Genomic DNA, 16,824 nt, shown 5'->3' on the forward strand with positions numbered 1-16,824 from the left:
GTGTATACTGAAGAAAAGAACCTGTTAAATGGGAATGAACAGTCACTATCTGAGAGGGGTTTGTCGTCATCACCACGTAACGAGATATGCTGGTGGTTGGTTTCTGGGGTTAACGATTGCCAAAACTTCCGAGGGTTTGATTTCAAAAGAGACAGGAGATCATGGGAAAAATATTTGTCTTTCGCATCCTTAATTGCAGAGCAGTAGCTTGCCGCACACTCGTCGTACTTTTTCCATGCAGCTTCAGTTTGCCCATTTTCGGCGTTATTGTACAACCGCTTTTTTTTGTTTCTGAGCCGACGGAGTGACTTAGTGAACCACGGGTTCGACCTGTCATTCGTTATGGTAACTATGGGAACAAACTTATCGACCAGCCCGCAAACCTTGTCCCGAAAGATACACCAGTTTTCGTTGACGGTGCGAGTATCGAACAAGGGCATCATCCCTTCAACAAGGAATACTTCAAGGTCTGAGTTAATTGCTGCGTAATCGGCCTTGTTATAATCTCGTATAATTTTTCTATCTTTACCTGTGTGGCTAAATGGCACTTCTATAGGAAAATGGAGTAACTTGTGGTCACTTAGACCACCCCGATAAGTGATTGGCCCGATAGTTTCAGGCACATTACTTAAAATTAGATCTAATAAATTAGATCCACGTGTAGGTGCGTCAACAGTTTGGAAGAAGTTAAAATCCAGAGTTAAATTTATAAATTCTACAGAAGAACGACTAGGTGAATACTTTCTACAAGTTCGAAAGTACAAGTTGCGCGAAGTGTTCCGTGAGCCACACCTATGCCTGTGACGACGTAGTAACGTAGATGTGATGGATACTGAAGCAGGTCACTATTGCTCAATAACGAATGCAAAAAGAAGCAACCAGTTATGCTTGCAGCCAACTTTTTCCCATTCCAAGATTGCGTCCACCATAGGTTGGCAAAAACTGTAGGGCTCCCTCGGATTCACTCTTGAAATATATTTTAACACTTTACGGCCCACTCGGACTCAGGCTCTCAAAAATTTTCATGAGACAGACTCACTTGGACTCGCACTCCCAAAACTTTTCTTTGACATTACTCACTCGGACTCAGACTCGCGAAAATATTACTCACCCGAACTCACTCAGACTGAGTCTGATCTGGGTTAGAATGAGTCTGATCTGAGTCTGAGTGAGTTGACTGATCAGTCTGTTTGTCCAGAATTAGCTCTCTCAATCATGGTGTCAGTGCTCTTTAACACCAATATCTCACGGAATCAGCGCTCTTTTCTTTAAAATTTTTTTAATTGTCTTTGCCTAAAGAGGCTGCAGGCTTGTACAAAAGGGAGCTTGGATATGTGCTGTACTAAATTCTAATGTGCAGCTCACTTGTAACAGCAGTGTATTTCCAATTTTGCTGTAATACTGGTTGGCTTCAGGCTCCTGCACTTTTTTTTTTCCAATTGGTTTACTGGTACTTTCAGTTTCTTTACCACAGCATGTGTTATGCACGTTCACCTACTATGGTAGTTTATCAGATGGGGTGTTGCGCTGTAAGCTTCAGGATGCAGGTTCAGGTCTGGTCAATGGCAGCTGCGTTTCAATGGTGGCCGAATGAGAGAACACCATTTCACTTGTGTAGAAATACAGGTCAAAAAAACCCAGGTAGTTAAATTTATTATGTAGTCTCCCATTACGGCATGCCTCATAATCCTACCCTGGTCTTGGCTCATAAAGCCCCATAAATTACCTATTTCATCTTCTGCATATTTCAGTATGAGTCTAGTTCTAACCAGAAAATTTATGGTGTCAGTTTTTCTACTACTTAGCTCCTAAAAAATGTTTTTGAGAGTGCTGTTTTGTTGCTTGAAACATGGCTTAGCTCTAAAATTCACTGTTTTTACTTACAAATGGCCAAAGAGCATAACAGTGTTTAAAAAATTCAGGAACTGATCAGTGTTATCATAGGTCAGCATACTCATAAGTACCAACTACCACTCACTCGTAACTTAATTTCCCACTGTCCTTTCACATGGTCAGAAGTAAGATCGGTGGTAAGTAAAGAATGTTATGGGCCAACGTGTGTATTCATGGAAGTCGGTGACAATGAGCTTGAGTAGACATGGGTATCAACATAATTGACTGTTGTCGTATGTTGTTGTGAGTATGTATGCAAATGAACGACTCAACAAGCCTTTTAAGAAAATAAAGTCGCATGATGTCAGTGGAAGTATATGCACGTGTGCATGAATGCTTCTAAATGTGAATGAGAATATTAAAGTGAGCGAATGTTGATGAGTATGAGTAGCTACGTGAGTGAGAGGTGACAAGTGTGGGTGCATGAGAATATGTGAATAAGTACATAGTTTGCAAAAATTTATTGGTGAGGGTTGTGGCATCCCTGCCTGCTATGCCTTTATATAGATCCTTTTCACGGAGAGGAGGAGTGTAGCCTCGAACTGGTGCCTTTTTGTCGCTCTCTCCACCGGCTGTTTGTCACCACCGCTGGGATCCGGAGATTGCCGTGTTTCGCATGCACGGTGCATGAGAGCTCAATGTGTTTGCTTTTAAGGGCGAAGCTCCTTATGCCGTAGGTCTGTACATTCTCTGAGGTATGTACAGAGGACTCCCATGAAACGAAACTCGGTTAAACGGAAAAGCCGCATAAACAAAACTATCTAGGCACACTTGGTTGATCTCCTATATATTTGACACATTTTTTTGCTTACGCCGAGCAGCAATCAATGTCTCGTCGTGAACTTGAGGACAGCCTTTAGGAATATATAGCTAAAGTTCAAGATGAGGACCTGTGCTCAAGTGGTGATGAGATAGTGTGTGATCTTGAGCCCATTTCAGGGGCTGACAGTGTAGCAAGAGATGCTGTCATGCTGTTGAAGCGCTGCTTTGAAATCGATGGTGGCACAGAGTTCCTGCCCAGCCTCTCAGCAATGCACTCCTACTATGTGAGAAAGAGCTTGAACAAGGCCAAGCAAATTGTTATCCCCTCGGTTTTTCAGAGCCAGCAATATTAGCAGCATTTTTCTTTCTAATCAACCATTGTAGCATCAAAATGTTTTTGTTCAGTCAGCCACAGTTGGTGCTTTTGAAATAAAGTCATATTTCATTATTTTGTGGGCTTTCCCTAAATGAAACTTTTCATAAATGGAACAAAGTTTCTAGCCCCTTTGAGTTCCGTTTAAGAAGAGTCCACTGTTGTAGTAGTACGTAGCCATCTCTAGTCTAGTTATTGCAGTGTTCACAAGATGGTGGTACTTGTAGTTGATTAACTGCTATGTGGGGTTTAACGTCCCAAAACAACCCTATGATTATGAGAGACGCTGTAGTTGATGAAAAGATGCGAGATGTTATAATAGGAATGATGTCACATATGGCAAGTGTCATTGGTGGAAGGCAATTGTTCCATTTAGTTTACTGACGTATGCTAGGAGGAGCGTTGTTATAAAATTCGTTCGCTGTTGGTGTGTACTCGGAGTCGGCGGATGGACAAGGCTTGAGAGCGGCATGCGGGCAAGGCGGCGGCGGCTCGCGCTCGAAGACAGAACCGCAATATGCGAGCACACAAGGCAGAAGCGTGCCGTGAAGCTGCGCGGCGGTGCCAACAAGATCCTGCCGTACGAGAGCGGGAGGCCCAAGCAGCAGAGCATACACACACAGCGTTTTTCAGGTCTTTAAATGATGATCGACTGGGCGAATGACACGGAAGATTCACGGTTTACCTATGATTCCCTCCATAGCTTCGCCCACTCATCATTGAGTGGGCGAAGCTACGGAGGGAATCATCCTGTGGATATGCTGTGATTGTTTTTTAACGCACTAAAGCAGTTGTGCTGCCACAAATCGAAATATTGGACAAGAACAGGTCGACAGGCTACAACGGTGCTATGTTTGGCTGCGACAACAACTATTGAAAGCACGCAAGGCTGGCAGCCAAGACATGTGAAGTGCATCTTCTTTCAAAATGTCTTTGTGTAGGTCTTGGGCCTTCTTCTCCGACAAATATTTTATTATATATCGGGTCTGTCCTTGTGGGCATTTCTTTATTACACCAGATTGTGTCCTGCAGGGGCGTCGGCGCACGCAGGTGTTTGGCGAGTGGTGTCATGACAGACCCGAGCTGGGCGGGGGAGGTTCGACCTCCTCTCACGCTTCGCCGTACGTTGCTTAGCGATATCCGCAGAAAAGGGGATTTTGGGGGTCAAGCTGACACAGGGTATCTGTACCTCTAAGGTCCCCCTGCAGAGGCAATGCACCCCTTTGGCTTCGGCTTCACGTGAATGGCACGCCTGGGCTGACCCACCCAGGGGAAATTGGCAGTCGCCTTTTTTGTCTCTTTCTCCCTTTCTCTTCATCTTTCTCTCTCCCTTTCAATCTGTCCTGTCTTCTACTCTTTCATTTCACAGAAAGAAATAATTAAACTGGAAGTTACATTTGACCTGTCCTTTCAAGAAGTGCACAAACGTTTTGCTGTACATAACCAGTCCTCTTATTTCTTAGCCGATGTGGCATGCCTGGGCACCGTGCCACGTCTCTTCGCGGCCAGGAATATCGCACCGAGTGTGACTGCGGTCGCATCAACAGTACTCCTGACTGGAGCAGCCTGTGCTGCTCCGCCCATTGCCAAACAGGGCCAGCAGACCCGGGCCACTGCAAACGCAGTTAGGCCCGAAACCACTGTAAAAGTGTCTGCCGAGCAGGCACCGCTCGTCACCTTGCAAGAGTTGATAGATACTAGCCACAATTCTCCAGCACATGACGTGTCAAAGGACAAGTGCAGCTTTTTGGAGTGCACCAAAAAATAAAAACCCCGCATTTCAAGGCCCACAAAAGGCCCTGTAACCTAAGGCAACACTTATGTACACACAGCACCACACCACGTCAAAATGGAGACACAAGTATTTCAGTGGAACGTCGGTGGGCTCCTGAGAAACCTCGACGATATCCAAGAACATTTACACAAACATACACCTAGAGTGCTGTGCATACAAGAAACACACCTGAAACCGAAACGCAGCAACTTTGTACCCCGTTATGTTACTTTTTCGAAGGGATCAGGATGATGCTGTTGCGGCATCCTGTGGTGTTGCCGTTATAGTCAAAGGATTGCATGTACACACCTACCATTACAAACATCCCTTGAGGCAGTGACTTGTTGACGAATTCTTTTCAATAAGCTCGTAAGCACCTGCTCTCTCTATATACCTCCACACCACCATCTTGAAAAACATGAATTCCAGTCCTTCATAGATGAACTTTCAGAACCCTATGTTGTCTTAGGAGACTTCAGTGCACATAGTAAGTAGCCTCTGGGGTGACTCTCGCTGCAATGCGTGAGGTCGCCTGATTGAACCGTTCCTTTTCTCTTCCGGTGTGTGTTTCCTGAATCGAAAAGAGCCACGATATTACAACACCGCTAATAATACATACTCAACAATAGATCCCAGCATAACATCTTCATCACTCCTGCCTCTAGTTAAATGGGAAGTCATTAATAGTCCATACGGAAGTGACCATTTTCCTATAGATCTCGGCACATCAATAGCAAATGCATGTCCTCCACAGGCTCCCAAGTGGCTCACTAATAAAGCCAATTGGGAACAGTTTCAAAAAACGACTCTCAACTTCAACTGACATAGGGGTGTTAAGCATAGAGGCTGCTGTGGGCTACTTTACAGCTTTTTTGACTGATGCTGCAATGAAATGTATTTCACAAAAATGTGGACTGTCAGGCAAACGACCAGTCCCATGGTGAAATAATGAGTGCCGCAATGCGTGCAAAAAGCAAAATAAGGCATGGAAGTTGCTTCAAGACTCACCGACAGCCGAGAATCTTATAAACATTAGGAACATTAAGTCGCAAGGAAGGAGGATGCGCCGACAGGCAAGAAGAGAAAGTGGCCATAAACTTTTATTGGGCATTACGTCATATACACAAGATGCTAAAGTCTTGGAACAGGGTGAGAAGGGTAGAAGGGAAACAAGCATATTCACTCCCCCTGGTGGACACCCTAGGCTTGGAGGACCAGGTGAACACTCTCGGGGCGCACTTCTAGCAGGTTTCTAGCTCATCACACTATAGCAAAGCGTTCCAGCGATACAAAACCAGAATACAAAAACAAAGATTAGAGTGCGAATCCACAACACTCAAGGCCTACAATGAACCTTTCTGTTTGGCTGACCTACAAGCCTCACTTACCTGATGCAATAAATCTACTTCAGTCTCGGACCATGTGGCATATGAAATGTTAAAAGACCTTCAAACCCAGAAAGCACTTCTCTCCACATATAATGCGATATGGTTTTCAGCGAGCTACCCTCAGCCTGGAAGGAAGCCATCGTTATCCCGATTCTAAAACAAGGCAAGGACCCGCCCTCAGTTTTTAGCTACCGGCCAATAGTGTTAACTAGTGGTCTTTGCAAGGTCTTTGAGAAAATGATAAACAGGCGGCTGATGCACTTTCTTGAAACTAATGGCCTACTGGACCCTTACTAGTGTGGGTTTCGAGAGGTTCAGTCTACCGACTACCTTGTCAGTATCAAGGCACATATTCGTGACCCTTTTGTTCATACGCAATTTTTTCTCTCTGTGTTCCTCGATATGGAAAAGGGGTATGACATTATGTGGTGCTTCGGCATGTTGCGAGACCTGTCACATTTAGGTGTGTGGAGTAGAATGCTGACAGTCATTGAAAGCTTCCTGTCCAACCAGACATTCCGTGTTCGTGTGGGCACAATCTTATCCTGGGTATTTTTTCAAGAAACAAGAGTGCCAAAAGGAGGTGTATTGAGTTGTACACTTTTCATAGTCAAAATGAATTCCCTGCACCTGCCTGTCCAAGCACTATGTTATATTGCACGTATATCGATGTCCAGGTCGGTTTTAAAACATGCAACTTTTCAATATGTGAATGTCAGGTTCAATCAGGTTTGAACAAGGTCTCTCAATGAGTAGAAGTGAACGGTTTTAAACTAGCACAAAAAAGAGTACTTGCGTCTTGTTCTGCTGAAAGAGGGGCTTCCATCCCGACCCCGACATTGATCTGCATGGTCGAAAACCGAGCATATGTTTCTGGGCCTAATATTAGACACAATACTAACCTTCATACCATAATCAAATATTTAAAAGACAGGTGCTTAAAAACCATGAATATTTTTAAAGTGTTGTTATGCACTACGTGGGGATATCTGATAAATTTCTATAAAAGCCTCGTACGCACATGCCTAGATTATGGTGCTATAAGCTAACAGTCTGCAATACCATCAGCCTTACAGATGCTCGACCACCATCTTGCCATTCTCCTTTCTACAGGTGCTTTTCGAACTAGCCCTGTAGAAAGCCTGTACGTAGAATCAAACCAATGGTCACTCCACTGGCAGAGATATGTCTTCTGTGTATTGTCTGAAGATGAAGGCAGACGAGGAACATCCCACTCACTCCACAATTAATGATTTGTCCAATTCTGATTTGTTCAACAACCGTCCTTTGCTGAGACAGCCCTACTCACTCCGTGTGAGGAGCCTTGCTCAAGAAGCAGGCGTGCCAGTTATAGAGCACAGTTTGATGGCTCCCTCAGTGTATCTGTCACTGTGGCAGTGGCAAGTTATAGACTGTGATCTATATTTCGTGGAAGTTCAACACAAGTACACTTGCCCAAAATTTTTCACAGATGCTTCAAAGTCTCGCACTGGTGTGTTGTATGCAACTGTTGGCCCGTCCTTTTCCTATTTTCGTATTCTGCACCCCAAACAAGCATACTCACCACAGAAGCTCATGCGATATATGTGGCCGTCAAGCATATTAAGGAAATACAACTACAATGCGTGGTAATATACACACATTTATTGAGTGTAGTAACATCCTTGAAAACTCTGAAAAAGCATAAAAATTCTGTCCTTGTGTCACTTTACTCTCTTTTATGCACTATCTATGCTCTAAAGCGACATGTTATAGTGTGCTGAGTGCCAGGGCTTCGTGAGATCGGGAGAAAGGTGTTGGCGAATCAGTTAGCTGCATCCGCTCTAGATAACGCTACCGCTAACGCATTCATAGATGTCCCTGCACTTCAGTCAAACCGAGACTTGGACATTGGCCAACTGTCTCCAGATCACGCTACCCACAAGTCACACTTACCAGGCTACAGATAAGACACACACACAGCACACATGCATATTTACTGTCTGGCGGCGACCAGCGACCAACCAATCTGAGAAATGTGGAAAACTGCTTACGGTTCTCCGCATTCTCGTGCAGTGTAGCAATTTTTATTATCTAAGAGAAAAGCACTTCTTATTGCCTTATCAACAGCAGCTTCCTCTACATCCTGTCATGCTCATAGATAGGGACATGCTTTTTAATCCCCAACCCCAATTATTGTTCAAGTTTTTAAAAGATGTACACGTGTTGACAAAACAAGTCTGGATGTGCGATCGAAGGCTGTAATCCGATAAATCTGCATCGCAGCACCATCTGGTGTGGAGAGTGCGAATGTGCGTCCTTTCAATTTCGCGACCATATCTTTTTACTCTCTTGCAGCGCACCAGTGATTGCATGTAGCACTTTTTGCTAGGTGTCGCTTTCTTCATTTCGTGACGCGCTCAGTTCAACAGTGGCACGATGGCGGTGAAGTGTAAGCGACTCGCTGCACCCTGATTTAAGAGATAGCACATCTTGTCTCAGTGGCAAACCGTTGCCACACACGTCATTACAGCTGAACCCCGCTACAACGAACGCCACTTTAACAAAATTCCCGCTACAACGAAAAATTCACAGTTCCCCGTCAGCAGTTTATAGGAGTCAATGCATAAATACTGTCGCCACATCGAACACTTTTTCTTCTGTCATCCTGCTTCAACGAAAATTCACAATGCGATTCCAGGCTCAGATATTTATTGTTATACAGTAAACCCAATATTTAACATTTTGATGCATTGTCAGGAGCTGAAAATACGTTGACGAAGTCTGAAACACGTGTTGACACCACCAGAAACAACCGCTGTTTAGCAAGCATAGGCGCCGTCATTGCTATCGAGGAATGGCGGCGCCCACGCTTGCTGCACAGCGGTAGTTTCTGGCAGTGCCAACGCGTATTTTAGACTTCGTCAACGTATTTTCAGCTTCTGAAAATGCATCAAAATGTTATAAATTGGGTTTACTGTATAGCCGCAGACGACCCGAAGGTGAAGCTCAGTTGCTTAGTTCATGGTTTTCTTCGTGCAGCTGCTGGGTGCATCTGTGGAAGCATGCCTTTTCCGATTCCAATGCTTATCATTTTGTTCACGTTTGGCGAGTGTGGTAACTAATGAGAGCAGCTGTTCATCCGCATTATCAACAAAATCAGCTAGCCGCGAGTGAAGGATGATAAGAATGGCATAAAATAAGGCAAAAGTCACCACTTTACGATACCCTGCTGCCATCTCGGCGTTTTGACGGCGGACAGCTGCTGGTGTTAATGCAACTGTTTGGTTTGTTCACGAAAGCGATTATAGTCACTGTTTCAGCGTGCTTTTCACTATGACCTCGGTATGCATGAGTGAGAATCGCATCGCGACGCTGCTGGGATAGAATAAAAAGCAGCGGACACTTTTTGAGTTTTGAGAATAAACCGTTTTTTTGTTTTGCGAGTTCAGATCAGCTATATTTTTTCGATTTCACTACAAGGAAATTTTCGCTTTAATGAAATTTTTCCCGCACCCCTTCAGTTTCGTTGTAGCGGGGTTCGACTGTAATTCTCTTGACTGCATGCTCGTTTTAGTTGAAGCATACCATGTGATAGTGAAACACGAATGAGGGCATCGAAATCGAAAAGGCATTGAGCCTGAAAATGCTTCAGTTTCTTAACATAATATAGCAAGATGCAGGCAGAAAGAAAAACGATTGCTGTAATAAGCGAGGTCATGGGTTCGCCTTCAAAGAACAAAAAAAAGGGAAGCAACTGAGGGCGAGCGAAAAATAGCAACGGCAAAACTAATCACCTCTGCTCCTTTCACCCCCTTTGTAACAAATATTTAATAGTGCGTGAAGTGGCCGTTCACAGAAATTATTTCTGACATCCTTCTTGGCATACGTTTGTATAACGAAGTGACGTAATCGCCGTCCGACCGAAGGGCCTCCCACTCTTCTTGAATCGCGTTCCACAGCATGTCTAAGGTTTCCCTGGACATGTTGCGCCTGGACAGACCCCACTTTATTCGAGCTCATACATTCTCGATCGGGTTTGCGTCCGCGCCACAGAGAGGCCACAATAAGGTGCATACACCAAGGTCTTCAAGCATGGCGGTCACCTGACGGGCCATGTATACGCGGCTTTTGTCCTGATGGAAGATCAAGCAGCCATCTGGGAAAGGTCCGTCCAGGGCATATGGGAGCATGGTGTCTTGTAGCAGGGAACTGTAGTAGGGTGCCGTGAATTTGCCATCAATTCAGACAAGTGGCCCTAGCCCATCTTTGCTTATAGAACCCCACATGGACACTGAACACCAGCCACTTGAAAGGACACTCTGAGTATAATCAGGGTGGTACCTGTAATTTAAAATAAAAATTGGAATGGGCATGTAAAAGGTGTAGAAAGTTGAGTTGGGAATTGGTTATGTGCGTTTTGCTTAAAACTGTAGTGTGCTTTGAACAGTCACGCGAAGAGCATGTACAAGACGCTGTGTGGAAAACTTAAAACACGTGTATTTAACGTGCTATTAACGAGAAATAATTTGTGGACGTTCTGTTATTTGCAGTGCATTTGTTTCTATATTGACATTGTAGGATATTTTTATTTGTTGAAATAAGTTTGAAAAAAACTCAAGAATATTACATGTACTAAAATATTTTGGCATATGCAAAAAGCAAAAGATTATTACCGTGAAAAGTGAACGCATTGTTTACATTACATGTACTAAATATTTTGGCATATGCAAAAAGCAAAAGATTATTACTGGGAAAAAGGAACGCATTGTTTACTTCGAATTCTAGATCTGCCGCACCCTCCTCTACTTATCCGACCAAGTGTGGAAAGTGGACTCGTCCGAAAAAACTAACATTTTTCCATTCTTCTTCCTTCCAATGCTGGTGGTTCAAAGAGAAGTCAGGGCATCGTTGGTGCTGTCGCTCAGATAGCCGCCACACCAAAATTGTAAATTCCGGCTTCCTTCAATCGTCGGCTCACTGTTCTTGTAAAAATATTCAGTGACAGCTCGTCCCGAATTTTCTTGGCGGACAAGAAAGAATCCACGACAGCTGCGGCCAAAATCGAAATGTCGGCCTCGTGTTTCATGACTCTTGGCCGGCCACACTGCTTGGCCTCCGCAAGTGTTCCATCTTCTCTAAAAGCGCGTATAATTCTGCTGATTGCTGTCTTCGACCTCCCAGTTCCTCCAGGTGGTCGAAATTTCTGGAGCCCTCCACTACGGCGTCTCTCATAATCATATGGTGATTTTGGGACGTTAAACCCCACAAATAAATCAAATCATCGACCTCCCAGTTCTTCAGGCAATTTCTCTCTTCGGGACACCCTCCACAAAAATTCTGGTGATGTATCACCGATCTTCAATGGGACCACAAGGCGCCATTTCAGTGGCGACAGACCTTTGTCCGGCGCTCGATATTTCTACATGTTTAACAAGTATTGCTTGCCAATCCAAATTCCGAACGCATGATGTACGGGTGAAGATAAAGGAATGGCGGGACAGCAGTATTCTAATCAAACCACTGAAAATGAGCTCATCGACTGTGTAGATATTATATTGTTGCCTTTGTTTTTTTCACGGGAGGCACGTGACATTTGGATGCACATGGGACGCACGTGACCCAGCACCTCCACCAGTGTCGGGACGTGAAGACAGAGGTCGTATTTGAAGACTCTGAGAAAGCAGGAGCGGGTCGGTCTTTTTATTAACCGCGCGCGCCAGAGAGTTCCTCGTCTTTCTCGTTGCGTTCTGCATAAAAGCGTGCAGATGCGCGTATGCGCTGTCGTCTTCGTCTTTTTTGCGGGACGCACGTGACAATATCTATGATCGCACGGAACACCTCTGGCTGGCTTTTGATAACTACAGTTCTTAAATTGGTGCTTCAGTGGAGATAGGTGTGCCATGCAATTTTTTTATTGAGAAACGTGTTCGTGAACAGGAAATTTGCCAGCTTAAACACTTGATGCCATATTGAGTTGTCAATAAATAGAGTGAAACTGTTGCATCATGTGCGTGGTCACGCTCAGACACTGATGAGCAAGTTTTCCGACAGGATACCAAATGATACAAGTCTTCAGAATTATTAGCTGTAATCGCACTTTTTCGGAGCTTGTGATATTCTTGATAGAGAGCATGTAAATCACAATGCATTCCCCGTGGCTACAGAAAGTTACAAAAACTTGTGAGAGCAGTGATGAACTCAAGAAAGCTGAGTGACAGTTGAAAAAGAACAAAGGGTGTTCATATATGAGTAGACATTCCCTGCTTCTTTATACTCCAAGTGTGAGCTCTTCGAACCATGATAAAACGAGGATGCTTGAGATTCGCGCCCAAGAGTAAACACAAAAACCTGATCGAGATTACTTGGCTTCCCCTTCTCAATAATAAGCCTGAATGGCCGTGAGGAAAAGAAAGCCTGTGCGCGGAACATTGAAGACATTTTTGCCACTCAGAACGTGCTGATTTTTCGCCCAATAGCGACGACGCTTACGTATACACCTCACTGGTATTTCTGCGAAAGAAGCTTTTAACGCCAGCGCATTTAATGAAAAGTTCGGCTGCTCTGCATTGCCTGTAAAGCGAGCTGCGTACACTCCATCGCCAGCGTGCCCCCGTTGAACTGAGCGCCTCACGGAATGAAGAAAGCGACACCTAGCACGAAGCGCTGCATGTAACCACTGGTACGCTGCAAAAGAGTAAAAATATATGGCTGCGAAATTGAAAGGATGCACATGTGCACCTTCCACGTCAGATAGAACGGCGATGCAGTTTTATTGCGGTCGTCGGTTGCACGTCCCGACTTATTTTGTCAACGGGTGTACATAGTTTCCAGACCATATCCTGAGCTGATCCGTAGTGTAGCCACCGTACCGAAGTTGCGGCTCCAGCAACCCTCACCACCAACACTGTTATTTATTGTAGCTACACACGTTTCTCATCACCCCCATGATTTTAATACTTAGGAGTTGAACCCCCCTCAGGGCACAAAATTTTAGGCATCTGTACAGCCACGTAACATTACCATAGCTGTCTTCCCTTACACGCCATGGTAACTCGCAGTCTATTGAAATGCTTTTAGCATTTTTGATGGCGCTCTTTGGCCATGTATGGCCCTTGTGCCATAAAAAACCCACATCTCATCATCATCAACACCAGTTTGTGATTCTGGTGAGGTGCTGGTACACTTCATCATCTGCAGCAAAGAGAAGCAATGTCAAAGCTGACGGTTAATACAGAAAATGTTTTGCCCGAAATTCTTACGTTGTGACGTCAACATACTCAATTTCTATGCAATAGCACATGAGTTGCAATGCCTGCGACTACCGAAATCTAAGCGCATGCAATTTCGAGATTATCGAACGAGCACTTTTCAAACTGCATAGCAGAAATACCTGCATGACATAAGTTTTCTTTGGCTCAGGAACGTGCGTCTAGCATTTTTTCGATGGGTCGTCATTTCTCAACATGTCAATTTTGCGACGATGATTGGACCAGCTTTATGACAACCGACCTCTTTTCTTTTTTTTGCTTTTTCATGGCATCCCGAGTGTCATGAATAATCAATCCACAATCCTTAAATTCAGGTCGTGTCTGAACACGTGGGCTCCGTTGTTATGCTTCTTTAAAAAAAAAATTGTTGCCGAAAACGGGCACACTTTCAGTGTATCACCAGTGTTAGCTGCTTTCGTTAAAGTGAATTTACACCATGCCCTGCTTCTGGATGTGCAAGACATGTATTTTCATTTTCTCTTTGTGTTGCTTCTACGTGGAAGTTCGAGCTCATCCTTCGTACACCCATTTGTTATCGTGTGCAACAATCGGACACAAGCTTGTGACTACGACGATGGGAATCACCACAGGCATCGATGTATAGGCTTCGTTCGTTCCATAAACTTTGTATTGCCATATACTGAGCCGAACGAGATGATCTGCTAGGGATTGTAGAGTTACGTTAAAGTTAGAAAATCACAGCAAAGGAAAAAAAAAGTCATTTGAACGCTAATGCACGCATTTCAAGTGCAGCTGAACACTGGCATACATATATACTCGTCTTCATTTACGTTTCACCCATTACTTTGAGAGTTGTCTGAAAACTTAACATTAGTGCATACTCCTAGAATCTCGCAAGGCCAGCTAAAACAAAACATACTAACCTGATACCAATTTACACAGGCTGCCTAAAGAATGCATTGAAATTCTACTCATCTCCTGCCTATCGTCGGGCTTGTGAGTCACCGCTGCTTTCTTTTTCAGCCATTTTGAAGCTGAAAGCTTAGCAATTACTTACTAGTGTCTTTACACTCGCGAAGCGTTGCTGTGTTTTTACTGTGTACCATTTAGAACAGCTCAACTCTGTGTACTGAGCGCACACCGCCGCACATCTCCACACACCCCCGCACATCGACACGGCGATGAAACATCGCAGACACTAAGCGGTGCTGCGGCGGAAAAAATGGCAGCCTCCTTGTGAAATTGGTCTATTCACAAAATTTTTTTTTGCTATTTCTTGGTCAAATGACCTCTAACTGCCAGATATTTCTTTGTGACTTTCATGCTTTGATGAGTATTTTTGTTACTGATATTTATGACACTGAATCGTAGGGACTCCATTATAATGTATAATTAAGGCTAGTCTCGCTATATCCGATCACACGATAAATTTTTGGCATCATTAGAAAAAGCTCGCCCAACACCATAATAAAGCTGTGCCTCAACACAATGGGGTGAGAAGAAATCGTGTGCACTAGGACTTCGGTGACGCTGAGTGCAATTTTTTTTATTGGGGTTTTGTGTGCTGGAAGAATGAAACCACGTGGGTGCTGCTGTATCAGCCAGGGCGTGACATGTCATGTACATTCTCCTGCTGAAATTCTGGTCTACTGCTGTAGACATATCAAGAAAAGACACACGACACAGCCCACCCTTAACAGTTGAGTGTGCCTCCGAAAATATTTTCTCACTACACCACTGGCATTTGTAGCCAGTATCATTAAAAGAACAGTCCGGCGACAATGTAGGGAAAGAGAGAGGAACAAAGGCCCTTGTCATGCAAGGCAGTGTCATCTGCACCTTGCAAGCTTGTTGCATAGCAGTATCTGTGGAAGAGGCGAAATATTGCAGTGGGACTGGACAGCTACTATGCACATCATATTTATGATACCACATGGTTATGTTAACTGAGATAAGCACTTGCTTGCTTTGAAAAATTAAGTAAATGATGTTGTAAGCAATGCTTGCTATTAATACTTGGTCATAGGTGCCTGTGAATGCAGGTATATTTAACAGCACAAACATCTAAAAAATGAAATTTTGGTGTCAGGGCCTCTTTAAGCTTACTAATGTGTGCCAACTTTTTGTGGGCATCTTTTCAGCTTAACAGCTAGGGCAGCTCACACTTCCTTGAGTTTATTTGAATGATATTGAGCGTAAAACATCTGAGCTATGACCTTAGCATCAGTTTTGTAGGAAATGTTTTGCTAAGGCTGTCATGATGCATTCCTTTACTAATGACTTGGTTAATTTCTTGCAGTGTGCACATTGTGGCCCACTCCCATGCCCTGATGAAGCCATTTGCCCTTCTGGGAGCATTCAGCCAACCTATTGTTACAAACCACTGTTTGTCAAACATGGCTATTATTGCTACATGTCGGATTCTGCAATTGGAATCATCATTGGTGTCTGCCTTTGTAAGTTATTTGTCTTTCTTGATGAGACACTTCGTGATGAACAGTTTCGGGGTTCTTTATTTTTATTACTTTTTTTGAACAAGTACTCTAAAGAATGTAATTTGCCATGGAAATAACTACTGCATGCACTGGTGTTTCCTCAAATTTCTGAATGGAACAAGCCATATTATTAGTAGTGGGCAAATATTTGAAAGTTTCAAATATTCGGTGAATATTGCATTTGTAATATCTGTATTTGATTCGATAACCAGATATTCGAAAATTTTGAATAATCCCAACTAACTCGAATATTCCTCGAATATTCGATGTTCATGAATGTTCGTTCGTAGGCTTGTGCAAATATTCGAATGCTTTGAATATTCAAATGAATATTAGGGTATTTGAATTCACTTCAGATCGAATTTAAATTATTGAAAATTTCAAAGTATTAGCAAAGAACGAATAAATGCATATTAATCCAAATGTATAGCCTGAAAGTGCGGTTTCACTGCAGTGTAGGGGTGCTGAACGGTGAAAGCACTTATCTAGGAAAAACCCTGCTTTGTCTCAAAGCCCCCCTTCAAATTTAAAGGGGCCCTGCAACACTTTTTGAGCATTGTCAAAAACGCTGCCAATCAGTAGTCAAGGCTACCGAGGATTCACAAATCAAATATTATAGCGCAGCACGCGGCGTGCGATTCACAATAAATTCTCAGTCAGCTAAAAATTGCTCTCTTCTCTCGGCAAATGACTCCACAAGCTCAGAAAGCATGTGTGACGTATTTTCTTGTTCATGCCATCCCTCCCTGTTTAGCTTCCACTGCTTTCGTTTGGGATGAGAAGAGAGAATGCACTAGCAGCGTGCGAGAAAACTTTGCAGCTCCGCCCGTACCGGACGGATTCTAAAAATATTTGTGGTGGTTAATTCATGGGGCAATAAATAAGCCTCTTTAGTAAATGCATTCCATGGCTACTTGAAAATGTCTCG

General features: G+C 43.7%; 1 protein-coding gene across 4 annotated transcripts in view; it reads left to right on the plus strand.

The window, feature by feature from the left end:
* The window catches only part of LOC119175758 (uncharacterized), a 57,776-nt gene that overhangs the window by 22,704 nt on the left and 18,248 nt on the right, over positions 1 to 16,824 (plus strand). For 3 of the 4 annotated variants that reach the window (XM_037426715.2, XM_075876123.1, XM_037426714.2), the window contains one exon: positions 15,701 to 15,857. In XM_037426715.2, coding sequence (XP_037282612.1) covers positions 15,701 to 15,857 — 157 coding nt within the window. Of the gene's footprint in view, positions 1 to 2,832; positions 3,704 to 15,700; positions 15,858 to 16,824 lie in introns of those variants that run through there. The other variant, XM_075876124.1, reaches the window with a different exon arrangement.

Source organism: Rhipicephalus microplus, chromosome X (genome assembly GCF_043290135.1).
Source record: "Rhipicephalus microplus isolate Deutch F79 chromosome X, USDA_Rmic, whole genome shotgun sequence".
In the NCBI taxonomy this organism is placed as follows: Eukaryota; Metazoa; Arthropoda; class Arachnida; order Ixodida; family Ixodidae; genus Rhipicephalus; species Rhipicephalus microplus.